The 13,272-nt window shown below is 44.6% G+C and overlaps 1 protein-coding gene across 1 annotated transcript in view; it reads left to right on the top strand.

The window, feature by feature from the left end:
* The first annotated feature begins 9,811 nt into the window (after nucleotides 1-9,811).
* LOC135812383 (A disintegrin and metalloproteinase with thrombospondin motifs 6-like) overlaps nucleotides 9,812-13,272 on the top strand; it is a 31,491-nt gene continuing 28,030 nt past the window's right edge. Inside the window, exons 1-2 of the mRNA XM_065325757.1 lie at nucleotides 9,812-11,306; nucleotides 12,727-13,160. Coding sequence (XP_065181829.1) covers nucleotides 11,054-11,306; nucleotides 12,727-13,160 — 687 coding nt within the window. The 5' untranslated portion in view covers nucleotides 9,812-11,053. The remainder of the gene's footprint in view (nucleotides 11,307-12,726; nucleotides 13,161-13,272) is intronic.

Genomic DNA, 13,272 nt, shown 5'->3' on the forward strand with positions numbered 1-13,272 from the left:
CGTTGTGCTCTCACCTTCAGTCCGGTCATCTTCATCTTGGTAGTCCAACTCACTCTCTTCATCACTGCTCACACCTTCTTCAGCTAGCATTCACACACGTATTAATGCTTTTTATGCTAGTTTAGGGCATTTTATGCTAGCAATATAATAATAATTATGACCAAATACAGCAAACCAATCGCAGAAGAGTACGCGAAAAAGTCTGTTTCCAAAGTACAAGTAGGTATATGCGCGCAAAAATTGATTGATCGGTGGTAGACTACTTCTACTCAAACAAAGGCAACATCGTTGTACGCAAAGGTATAGTTTGCGTTGGGATGGTCATGTGGCACGTATAGGCATTTGATCAGGGAGTACTGTATTCTACGACTCTCTGGCCATGAGATGCTGAAAATCGCGAATTATGCTAGTTTCTCCAACAAAATGCCTCATTAATTATGCCGGGGCAATGCCCCCCCCCCCCCCCTCTGCGAACACCCCCATTATGCTAGTTTTAATGCTAGCATTACCCGCTGATACCTAAAGACAGCACCCTATGTCGTACCCAGTAAAAGTGTTACGAGGAAATCAGTGAAGTTGTATCAGAATGAGAACTGTCCATACCTACATACTTCTCACCCTGCATTCTCGAGATGAGACCCTTTGCCTTTAGTAGTTTATATTTCAACACATCGTAGCGACCCGAAGTAATGACCCGAACTGCCGAAGTAATGAGTCATAATGATCTTTACATGGAAATGAATGTCCTGTGATACAACATGCTATTGCAGCATTGGTGGTACACGGTGGTACATGGTGATACATGGTGGTACATGGTGGGTCAGTCAATGACATCATAACTGACATTCTACACTGTCGTGTATATTAGTATATTAGTATGGTAGGATAGTGCAGTCCCGTCTGCAGTGTGCGTCATTTATTCTCCTCCCATTCCCCTTCTCTATTATGATCAGTTTGTTGGATAACAATGAGATTCTCAAATCGTGTGGGTATCGTGTGGGAATCGAGTGGGGATTGTTCCGCGCTCTCAGCTTAGTCTGAGGTTGCGTTTGGTTGGTCACATTCCACAATGGGAATCACTAGGAATAATTCTTGCCCGTTTGTTTGGTCAAAACATTCCGTTAGGTTGAAACTGAAATGATTCTTTTTGGAGAATGATCATTCCACCTCACATGCTGGAATGAACATTCTGATTCCGGAATAAAAAATAAAAAAATAGTTGCAACGAGTCAAACAATGTAGCAACAGGTTCAAGTGCCTCAAATCATGCACTCGGAAGTACCTTGACTCTCTCAAGGCAACTACAAAGTCGAGTGAAAGAGAAGAGAGTCGCTGTTCCACAACGACATCATGGGGTATATCAAGTGATTCCTAGTTGATTCTGGCGCGTTTGTTTGGTGAGGTGATTCTTACCCGTTCCCATTCCGGAATGGTTGTCATGCACATTCTGAAAATGCCCAACCAAACGCAACCTTAGTGGCTATACATGTACATGTACAATGTAGGTGACCTTTGACCATGCTGCGCCGCCATTGACGCATTGTTCATTGTCTTTCGTCTATCACTACTACACCAACATACATGTACATGAGTGATTGTAGTCTAGTGTATGATGGTGGGTATTAGTGGTTTAGTGCCAGGCCTTGCTTCTCCTCCATCCCGCTAAGGCTGGCATTACTCTCTGTATTACCAAGAGTATATAACCCCCACATACTCTTGGTATTACGGACAGTAAACGGTCATTACTCTCTGTATTACGGACAGTAAACGGTCATTACTCTCTGTATTACGGACAGTAAACGGTTATTACTCTCTGTATCACGGACAGTAAACGGTTATTACTCTCTGTATTACGGACAGTAAACGGAATCGAGATACATGTACATTGTAACATTGTAACTGTGTTAATGTGAATAGGCGACGAGGAGACAATAACTTTATTAAAGCGATAAATAGTATAAGCGAAGCTGACATTACGAAATGATCAATGAGAATACATGTATGCTAAAATTGATGTTCCTAATAGATTTTCTTGAGACTATCACCAGGGAAAAATCGTCTCACAATAGCAACTATGCGGAGAAACACACTACTTACTTCTACGTCTAGAGGATAGTGTGACTGTGGGAAGTATACAAGGTGAGGTGTGAAAAAAAAGTGTTAGCTTGTTACGAAATTGTTACAGTGGACGCGATTGATCATAAAAAGTTCGAGTCAGCGACGGCATGATGCAGTTTCCGTAGGAGATGAGCTGCTTGTGTGGTCCCCACTTCCAGGGTGTGTGACTGCTCGCACTTATCGCCTGACGTCATTGCACAACATTTACATACCAAAGTGTGGCAGAAAGTGCCATATTTAGATTTGGATAATTATAATCCCTGCAGTCACTACTGCCACTTTTCATTTCACTTCAACATTTGCATTTCGTAAACAATGAATGTCTATGTTTGTCGTTCATGGGCGTACAAACTATGTTGCTAAAATGTGTGTATGTGTGTGTGCTTGTTTGGGTTTGTGTGTGTGTGTGTGTGTGGTTGTGTGCGTGTGTGTACAAGACTGTATGTTTGAGGGACATGTAGACAGACGAACTGAGAGATACATGTAAACGTAACGACATACATGGCGTACAGAGAGACTGAGAAAGACACAAGGAGAGGGGAGACAAAGACGGAAGGACAGACAGAAAGACTGAGAGGGTGGGGAGAAAGTGTGCGTGTGCGTGTGTGTGTGTGTGTGTGTGTGTGTGTGTGCGTGTGTGTGTGTGTGTGTGTGTGTGAGAGAGAGAGAGAGAGAGAGAGAAAGAAAGAGAGAGAGAGAGAGAGAGAGAGAGAGAGAGAGAGAGAGAGAGAGAGAGAGAGAGAGAGAGAGAGAGAGAGAGAGAGAGAGAGAGAGAGAGAGAGAGAGAGAGAGAGAGAGAGAGAGAGAGAGAGAGAGAGAGAGAGAGAGAGAGAGAGAGAGAGAGAGAGAGAGAGAGAGAGAGAGAGAGAGAGAGAGAGAGAGAGAGAGAGAGAGAGAGAGAGAGAGAGAGAGAGAGAGAGAGAGAGAGAGAGAGAGAGAGAGAGAGAGAGAGAGAGAGCGAGAGACAGCCAGACAGAGAGAGAAGGAGAAATATATAATATTGAGCGAAGGTGTATGTGTCGGTATCTCCGGTGGTATCAGACGTACTATAATATTATAGAACATGAAGAGTAAGGAATGGGACAATGAGGAGTGAAGATAAGACCACCCGCCTGCAAATGGTTCCTATTGCCATGATGTCAAGCGTTCCATGGCAACAGGGATCATCGCATGATGTCAAGCGTTCCATGGCAAGAGGGATCATCGCATGATATCAGTATAATAAGCAGAGTATACACATAGAGTCTACGTATTGCTCTGCGACGGTCCTCGTTTGCTGACAGAGATCCCAGTCGATATGCCTGCTGTCTGACACTCTGCTGATTCTCGTATCTCGTATCGGTGTTGCGGATCTTAATTAACTTATCGGTTTTTCGAGGTGTTAGGCTCCGACATGAGGGGGGGGGGTCCCCTTTTGGTTCTACCATGTACTTGCTAGTATTATTATTATTATTTTACTTTTTCGCGTTGGCATCAACCTGCATAAAGCAGGTATATAGCCTTCGCTTAAGCTGCCATAAAAAAGAAAGCTTATCCTAAGCGAGAGGGCTAGAGGAAAAGATACCGATAACGAGATACAGAATACAAAGAAATCCAATGAGTTCAACATACAATTCAAAACCAGAAAGAAAGGAAAGAAAAACAGAGCCGAATCTACCGATTGATCCATCAATCGACAAAGGGGACTAATCCGTTAATGTTGCAACTTGCTAGCCCTTCATAAATACACTTTCACGGTTGTATGACCATTGCGTGTGGACCATTGCGTGTGGACCACCATTGCGTGTGGACCATTGCGTGTGGACCATTGCGTGTGGACCACCATTGCGTGTGGACCACCATTGCGTGTTGACCACCATTGCGTGTTGACCACCATTGCGTGTGGACATGCATGTACATGTAGTTATTTCATGTATATGCATTTCAATGGTTTCAAGAGCGGCTACATGTCCACGTGCGGGTAGATGGCAGATTGGCCTGAAGGGTGAGATCGTGGGTTTGAAATTGGAGCAGATCTCATCCTCTCTTGTGCGTAACTGTCTTAAACACAATACATAATTATGTACATGTAATGATATTCCGATTAGTAAATTTGCACAGGCATGACAATCAGCTGGAGATCGAGGCACCAGACTGATTCATGGCATAATAATGATAGAGGTTGTGCAATCATATCCCTTTGATCGACTCAAAAATTCAGTTACCCATAATACTTATCATGCAGCTTGCGCAATGACAATGGAGTAGGACTCAGCGTTATGATTCATTTCTCGTCTCTGTAGCGACATTTAGAGGTGTCTCACGGAGGCATTAACCCCACCCGTACTGTCCACCATAACACAATAATTTTACTCAACATTCTTTCGTGTACCCATGTTGAGGTATGGTACGCTTTTGCACGGCCAAAGAGAGTTGGAAAGTTGTGTCTTTGTGGGTAACTTGAACATTTGGGCTCGTGCAAAATCGCACCGATTTTGGGATTTCCCCGCAACTTTTTGCTCCAGAAAAAAGTTGTGCTGGACCGCATTCCTGTCACTGCGCAGTGGCTTTTCGTTGGTGTAGTTTGTATCCCACCCTCCCACCCCGGGTCCATGATGTCTGGGTGTGTTTATCGATAATCTTATTGGCTTTCTTATTGGCCATGTAGCTGTGGCAGTTATGACTGCTTTTCTTTTTTAGTTAAAAAAAGTAGGGGTGGTGTGTGCATCGTGGGACATTGTATGGATATACAGCTTCAGATTGCATGGCTAGTAACAGGGAATTTGCATCTGCATGAGAAGAGTACAGTGATTGAACTGAAGCTTGATGATGACCGTGTGGTGAGTGCGTGTGTGTTGGGGGGGGGGGGGGGGGAGGTCGAGATACCATCCTGGAGCAAGCATGTACATGTATATTTACATGTAAGTCCTGTAGCTTGGATGGATGTCGTTACATCTATATTCACTGGTTTGAGGGAAAGACATTTTACCGTATGTGATAGTTATCCACCCCACTCACAGTGTTCACGAGGATGAGGATGAAGATGAGGATGAGGATGAGGATGAGGATGAAGATGAAGATGAAGATGCGTGTAAAGTCTTTTAAAAAGTCACAGACCGAACCAGTAGTGATCACGTGACTGGGGAAAGCTAATCTGACCCAAGTATGTAGTACTGTATTAGTAAAAACCAGATCAACCTGATACACGTACCAGCAGTGCTAGTAGTACTAGTATGCAGTATCAGCCTTAAAACTAATTTAAAATGCCGCATTGCCATACACGGCAGGGAGTATTATTAGTATCACTGTCTCTCTCACGGTGCACGGTGGAATAGTGTACCACTGTCTCTCTCATTCAATGGTGGAATACTGTGTAAGTACAAATTTTCGTTTGTAAATTGACTTTCGCTATATTCGTTAGGGGGCACGAAATAACTAAAGTTTGTACCAAAGAGTCGGCGTGGAGAAAGCAAATTTATTAGTGCAATTAGGAGTATAATCGATGCAGACATGGCCAGACAACAACGAGTTCATGGAATTTTTAAGGATTTTTATGTTATTCAAAATCGATTTTCGTGTTCCGCTCATCAGTGAATAGTATCGGAACTGAGGGTACTGTGTACAACAATAGAACATTTTATAACAGCATAATTAATTAAAAGTGTGAACAACAAAGGAAGTGCTACAGCATTACATAATAGGTGTCAAACATAGTGCTAACGTATATAACTGAGTGCAGCCACAAAGCAAGAGGTGATACAGTGCAACATGACACGACATTTACATCTGATAACCAGCTACGAGAACAACTTTAGCGCGACTACATGCTTCTTTTTTATCTTTTTTTTTCTTTTCTTGTTATCACGTCTAGATTGTCTTGGTGTGTACGATGATTCTCACTTTTCTGTTTTGTGCCGTGCAAGTTATGTTAAGCAGTTGAAGGTTCTGGAAGCTGTATGTATTCGTGTGCATAATCCTGTTCTTTGTAAACAAAAGAAGCATGTAGTCGCGCTAAAGTTGTTCTCGTAGCTGGTTATCAGATGTAAATGTTGTGTCATGTTGCACTGTATCACCTCTTGCTTTGTGGCTGCACTCAGTTATATACGTTAGCACTATGTTTGTACCAAACTAAAGATTTTTTTCTGAAGGTTCGGGATGACAGACCTCGACCAAAAACGAAATTTAGTACGTAGCAAGCCTGCTGCTGGAGTGATCTAACGAAAGATTTCGTGAACGAAAATGTGTACGTATAACGTAGTGTATCAATGTCTCTCTCTCAAACTAAGTGGGATCGTGCAGTATGTCTCTCTCTCAAACTATAGTGGGATCGTGCAGTATGACTCTCTCTCTCTCTCTCTCTCTCTCTCAAACTATAGTGTTAGTGGGATCGTGCAGTATGACTCTCTCTCAACCTATAGTGGGATCGTGCAGTATGACTCTCTCTCAAACTATAGTGGGATCGTGCAGTATGACTCTCTCGGTTAATGGTACAATCGTGTGGGATGAGTCGCATGACTACCTCAATTCGTGGTAGAATAGTGTAGTACGACTCCCTCAGTTCATGGTAGAATCGTGTGGTATGACTACCTCAGTTATGGTGGAACAGTGTAGTTTTTCTAAAATGACTCTTTCATCAAAACCGTAGCCACGTATACTTGTCTGGTCTGAATATATCCAAGGGACAATACTACTCCAAGCCTAAACATATCAACGACATCATCCGAATAATTTCCATCTTTTCTAGCTTTTCTGGTTTCAAACATACGAGAATATTGACTGTCACCACCAGGACTCGAACCAGGAACCTTCGCTTGAGGCCAGCGATGCTCTAACCACCAGACTTTGAAACATCTATTATATTTGTCATTGCTATCAGGTTCGGTCTCATTTTCTCTGCGCTGCGCTGACGAGTCCAGAAAAGACGAACAGCTCTGTCCGCAGGTTGAGTGACTGTACATGTATACCGCTAAGAAGACTTGAGATTCTTGTCAGCTTCCGCCTAACAGCACGTACTGTACGCTAGTGAAGCAGGTAGAAGTACGCCCACTGCTGATCACAATTATTATTATGTATTCCCAAGCTGCGAGGGACTCTGAGAGAGAGAAAGGTATGCTTGAATTGAACTGAAAGGGTACACATGACGAGAGAGGATGTTTATAGGACGGTAATACGATACAGTTATCTGAAGTAGTGCTTCAGTTCACTGTTGGGTACCGGATTAATTCAATCAACAGCCCAGCGATGCGTGACATCGCAATGACCCCGGTAATTCAACATTCCCGTTTCCAGCATTGCATAGTCCTAACCGCGGTATTTCAACATTCTCTCCAAGTATGGCATACATGTAGTTCAGATCCCGATAATTCAACATTTTCTTAATCAATGCGATCACCTGGACTTGGGTGTTATGTTATTAGCTGGACTTGGGTGTTATTAGCCATGGACACTAGTATTGTTAACAGGATTCGCTACGGATGTGGAATGTAAGCGGGATTAAGTCAAAGAATGATTAAAAATGCCTCATACGTTGTCACACAACACTTCAGTGTTCTCGTGGATAGGTTGGCTAGCGGCCGAAATATTGGTCGAGGTATGAAAATCAATCATTGCACGGATTTGCAGAAAAGAGACCACTTGCGTAAGTGATGGTATAGGATTTTCCGTGTACACATTGTTCAAAACTAAGTAATTTTGAGCGGTGACCGGGGTATGCAGATGTTGTGCGGGTACACTTCCGCAATCACGTTTCTACGAAAACCTTGAGCTGCTTGGTCACCCCGTTGGTTGATTGGCTTGTGGACCTGATGCTCGAAAGGGTTTGTTGATATTACATCGAGGTCGCTGCTACATCTGCTGGTGCTGCTGGTGCTGCTGGTGCTGCTGCTGGTGCTGCTGCTGGTGGTGCTGGTGCTGCTGCTGCTATTATGTATTAACCCGTTGCGGTGCATCAGTCATTAGAGTCTGATATTGTGTGCGTACCGTAAAACTGTCGTAACTCCATCGATTTTTACGTTGGTGGTGGTGGTGCTGATGCTGGTGCTGATGCTGGTGCTGGTACTGATGCTGATGCTGGTGCTGGTGCTAGTGCTGCTTTGCTGCTGGTGGTGGTCGTGGCATGGACTTCCAGTATAGCTTGCTACAAAAGTGCAACACACTCGGCAGAAGTATCTCGACTTAGGGCCACTATCAGAGACTGACTGCAAACGTAGAGTCGAGCGAGCTGCAACTGTCGGTGCCGAAAGGCGGGCTCACGCTCCTGCATGGCTACTTCCCCTTGTCTAACCCCCAAGACGATAATTAATGATAGTAGCCGACTGGCCGGAATTTAAAAAAATACAACCTCAGATTTGGGTCAGGACCTTCAGAACCGAACGACCGTCTCAAGGGCAAGCTGTTTGGAGTGTTTTAACATAGCTCACAATAATTTATATTTCAAGTGTATTATCCGTACACATGCTGCCTAGCAAAAGAAATGATGAATTGTTGCTAAGAAGGCAGTGTCATGAACATTTAAAAAAAACTGAATATGGACTGGACTGAAGTCTGATCATGTAGTCTTCATTTGCAATCGCATATCAACACATTCGCGTTGTGCTCTCACGGCTAGCGACTGGAAAATCCAAGTTTCAAGACTTGATGTGATTGCCAGTAATCGAACAGATTGTGGACATTGCTATTCGGCATGCTCACAGTCTGATTTGGGTGTCATTGTGTCATTGTGTCCACTCGAAAGGAATTTGTCCAGGAACCTGCGGTCGTTACAAAATACAATGTTAGTTGTTCCACATTGCCTTCGATCATCGCCTCCAACACTGACCAACACTGACCAACACGCGTAGCTACTAGGTCTACTTCAAAGTACGAAACATACTCCGACAGTACGTTGTAGGTGTTGGCTGGGGACGACATTCTGCAGACTTAATTGGATTTCCACCTGTATTGCGGAAAGGATGAAAATGAAATACACATTCGCTAATTGACAGGTGTTAGTGCGTTACAGGCGGACGTAGCCAGATCCAGATCAGCACACCATGGCTTGTATTGCATCAGTGCCAACTGCCTTGGTATCCCGCTGTGCTGCCACAATCTGTTTCTTCTTGTTACCGCTTGAGCTGTGCGACCTGCTTTGGCAATCTCCACGAGAGAACCACCTTGCACAGTTGCACTGGATAGTGCCACGCGTACTGTCGGTGTGCATACACGCCATAAGTGCTCACTTGCCGCAAGTGATGGTGCTTGATAAACCTGGGAGAGAAGCGACACGTGTTCGCTACATCAGTAGATGTTTACCGCTTTTGATGTCTTGGCATCTTGCAGCGAGCAGCGTCATACTGTGGCAATTCCTTGTTTCGTGGAGCATGCACACACACCGGTGCAGGTTGGCAGGTCAACATGTGCAATACGGATGGCATTCCGGAGTGTCCGCATTGTGGGGTTCAAGTCAATTCATTCATGGAGGAAAAGTCGCATCTTGAATCTACACGATAATAATGTCGATATGGCGTTCTCGCAGGCAAATCCTAACTTGATAATGCTGCGAATGGCGATCTACTGCATGACTGCACTAACTGTTGCAGTGTACGCAGATTGTCGAGTTCTAGAACATGCTGACGTCTTGCCACTACTGTCCTAGCTCTGCTGCCGCTGCTGCTGTGGCTGCGGCTGCTTCGGCAACGTGAATTAACCTACATGAGTGTGTATATATCTGTTGGGTGCACGCTTACACATACACGTCCATATGTATCATACTTCTCTCTGCCCAAGCCGACAACTACCCCGATTATCGATGTTTTAGCTTTCATGCATGGCCAGCGACAGCAGCACCCTCCCTGCCTCTTTGCCTGCAGCATTCCTGCATGGTCCCGCACTGTTCCACCAGTCGTCCGTTGGTCTGGCAGCAAAGCACTGAACACGTCTGCAATCCAGCAGACATCATTCAAAACTCCTTGGACTCCTAGAGAAAATGCTGATGAGCTGGGAAAGGCAACTCAATCAACGTAGTGTGAGGTTTCAATTCAATAGGCGTACCGCTGGCGTTACATGGCAGGTCAAGGAAGAGGTTGACAAAACGTATCACGTGCTGCGTACTGTGTACTGTTTCAGATAGCCATTTAGATCCCTGTAGAGTGTAGGCAACTCCACCAGCATCCGAACATTTGCCGTGGACAAGCCCTGGGCGTCTCAATCTATTCTCTACGTCGTCGGTAAAAGCCTACATCATGTGTCATCGCCCGGGCCATGTGCTACCTTTTGTCAAGTGATACATGTATGTCAGCATCTTCACGCTGGAGGTCAGTTTGGATTTGTAGCCCTGAGGCTGAGGTGATAACAGGTCGATTGGTGTGAAGGATCAATTTGTGTTTCTGCCTGTGCCAGTTGCATGTTCAGTGCTCTTCCTCTCTCTATATGTGCATCGCTGGGGGTATCACTGAGCCCTTTTGTCGACTGGCATCATTGAGATTACTAGTATCTGACAAAATAGTTAGTACCTCACTCAGTGTTGCTGTTGTTGACCTTGCAAAGAAATCCCTTCAGGCGATAGTTTGTCAATCACCCAGGGTGTTCGGCGATGGTGTCGCCACTATCCGGACTCCGAGTCATTTGTAACTGTTGTCTGTCCCATCACGTGACACAATAGGTAACAAAATACCTTGTAGGCAACGTATCCCGTTCATCAACCATCTGTTGTGTTCTTGTGTTACTGTCTAAGTGGAGGTGCTATGGTTTCGACAACTGAGTTGTGTTGACATTATCGCCATCATCATTGTGGTCGCCGATCTTCCAGCTGCCGTGTAAGCAAGTGGTAAAGCCCGCATGGTGCCGTGGTGGTCTGCTCACTTCGTCACGCAGATTCAGGGCTTCTTCCTCTCTCACCTCACGTACCTCCGGGGCTAGCTGAGCGACGAGTGCGTAAATCTACACACAACGTGTCAGCTGATCGCACCTAGCAACGGACATGGCGGCGCACAGTGATAGCGCACAGGTGCGAAAACCTGCGAAGGAAGTGCCGTGTAAAAGTTCGTGCTCATCAAATCCTGGACTGAGGATAGGCTTTGTGACGCTAGCAGGAATTATTTGTGCAGTAATTACTGAGAGTAGTTTGCTGCTGTTTGCCGATGGCCAGCGGTACTCAAGACGAACGCATGGCGAGGAGAAATGGACGTTGTCGTCACTGCACGGCACGGGCGCACATGACGATACCACTAGGCGTAAGTTACAGTGTGTTTGTTGGCTGTCAAAACTCAAACTGTAATGCTAAACTTTCTGAAGAAAGAACTACACCAAATATCCGTGGCTATTATCCACGAATTACATTACCCTGTCAAACACTGAGGTTGCGGAGACTTGTAGGAGTCACGGACAGTGTCTACAGATAATCCCAATGCCAATGGTCACCTGGCAGTACCAAACGTATTATGTAATCGATATAGTCACAATCTAGGCTGAGAACTACATTGTATGTTATTCTCCGAGCAAGCACTAAGTCATGTAGTGGTCGCTACGAAACGCAATTTTCTTTATGATGTCTCTCTACTCTATCAGTTTGGGGTATTGAATTCAGTGTGAAGTTCAGAGAGTGGCGTGGTCCTCCTACGTAAATCTAACCACAAATTATCATATCTGTCGAAAAATTCCTTTTCGAGGGTGGAGAGGATAGGTGGCGTCTTTCAAAGAATGTTCATAATTATCTAAGTTGAGTGTGGTCTCTTGAGTCTTTGTATCACGTGATGATATGGGCCATGTTACATGCTATAATTATCAGAGCATGAGACAGTTTAGTGGTTAGCATGTGGCTCTTTGCTGATAGATCACTTACTGTGTGCGGGGTAATGTGTGCCTGAGCAACCCCATTGATGACTGTATGATGATGACTGTAGGGAAATGACTGTTTGGAGAATGACTATATGGAAATGACTGTTTGGAGAATGACTATGTGACACCTATCAATGGGACGTTGTTGTACTTGTAGCATACATACACACTGTGATCATCTTGGTTGTCATCCAGAATTACATAATCAACCACAGCATAGATGTATATGTCTACTTGTGGTGCTACTGCACACTGTTCTCTGTTCACAGGAACATGAACTAGGTCACTAGTGTAATAATGGTGTATGAGACTGTTCACAGGAACATGACCTAGGTCACTAGTGTAATAATGGTGTATGAACATGAACTAGGTCACTAGTGTAATGATGGTGTATGAACATGACCTAGGTCACTAGTGTAATGATGGTGTATGAGACTGAAATTTATTCCATGCAAATTAACCCCAGGTAAAGTATGCTGCTGTAGGAGTGGCAGCAGAAGTCCCTTTATTAAAATTTATAACAGCACAAAATTCGTCGTCTGTTTTTAAAAGGTAATTCAGACTGCTCTCACTGGTGATAGAAGTCAAGATGATTGTTGCATTGTGTGAAAGGTGGATCATTTTACAGCCTAGTCTTTCACACAGCTGGTGGCGATCTGATATTGCGACATTTGAGTGTGTCTGTTTGTGTTTGTGTGTGTGTGTGTGTGTGTGTGTGTGTGTGTGCAATTGTGCGTGTGTGTGTGTGTGTGTGTGTGTGTGTGTGCGCGCGCAATTGTGCGTATGTGTGTGTGTGTATTTGTTCTCCCTTTACAGATTCTCAGCTAGTGTACCCTGTCATAATCGACGGAGGTGGTGATGTCATTGATCACAATTTAGAGATGTTACAGCCGCTTCATCTAATGAGTGATGTTACAAGAGAAAGTGAAAGTCACCGGAGACTGCGGAGAAGTTCAGGCATCCTGCAAGAAGTCAGAGTTCGAGTTTCAGCGTTCAACCGTGATTTCCACTTTCTTCTGGAGCCCAATCTAGACTTGCTGTCGAACCATCTGCAACTAGACTATCATATAAACCAGTCAGCGACGCCAACGCCGTCATCAGCGTCGTCATCAGAACAAACCGAGGATGACGAACAGAGAAGTAGGAGACCGACTGCACTGGATGTGTCACATCTCATCGGCTGCTTCATGTCTGGTCGACTGGAAGAGGACAGCGAGTCACAAGCCGCCATCAATGTCTGCAATGGCATGGTAAGAAGCTAAACTGCCTACTGTGAATGTTTTTTCTTGTTGGATTTATGTACAGCTGGTGCCTTGGCCACTGCTGGGGAGGTCATTCCTCTTCAATTGGCTGTATATTCAT

The sequence above is a fragment of the Sycon ciliatum genome, chromosome 3 (assembly GCF_964019385.1).
Source record: "Sycon ciliatum chromosome 3, ocSycCili1.1, whole genome shotgun sequence".
Lineage (NCBI taxonomy): Eukaryota > Metazoa > Porifera > Calcarea > Leucosolenida > Sycettidae > Sycon > Sycon ciliatum.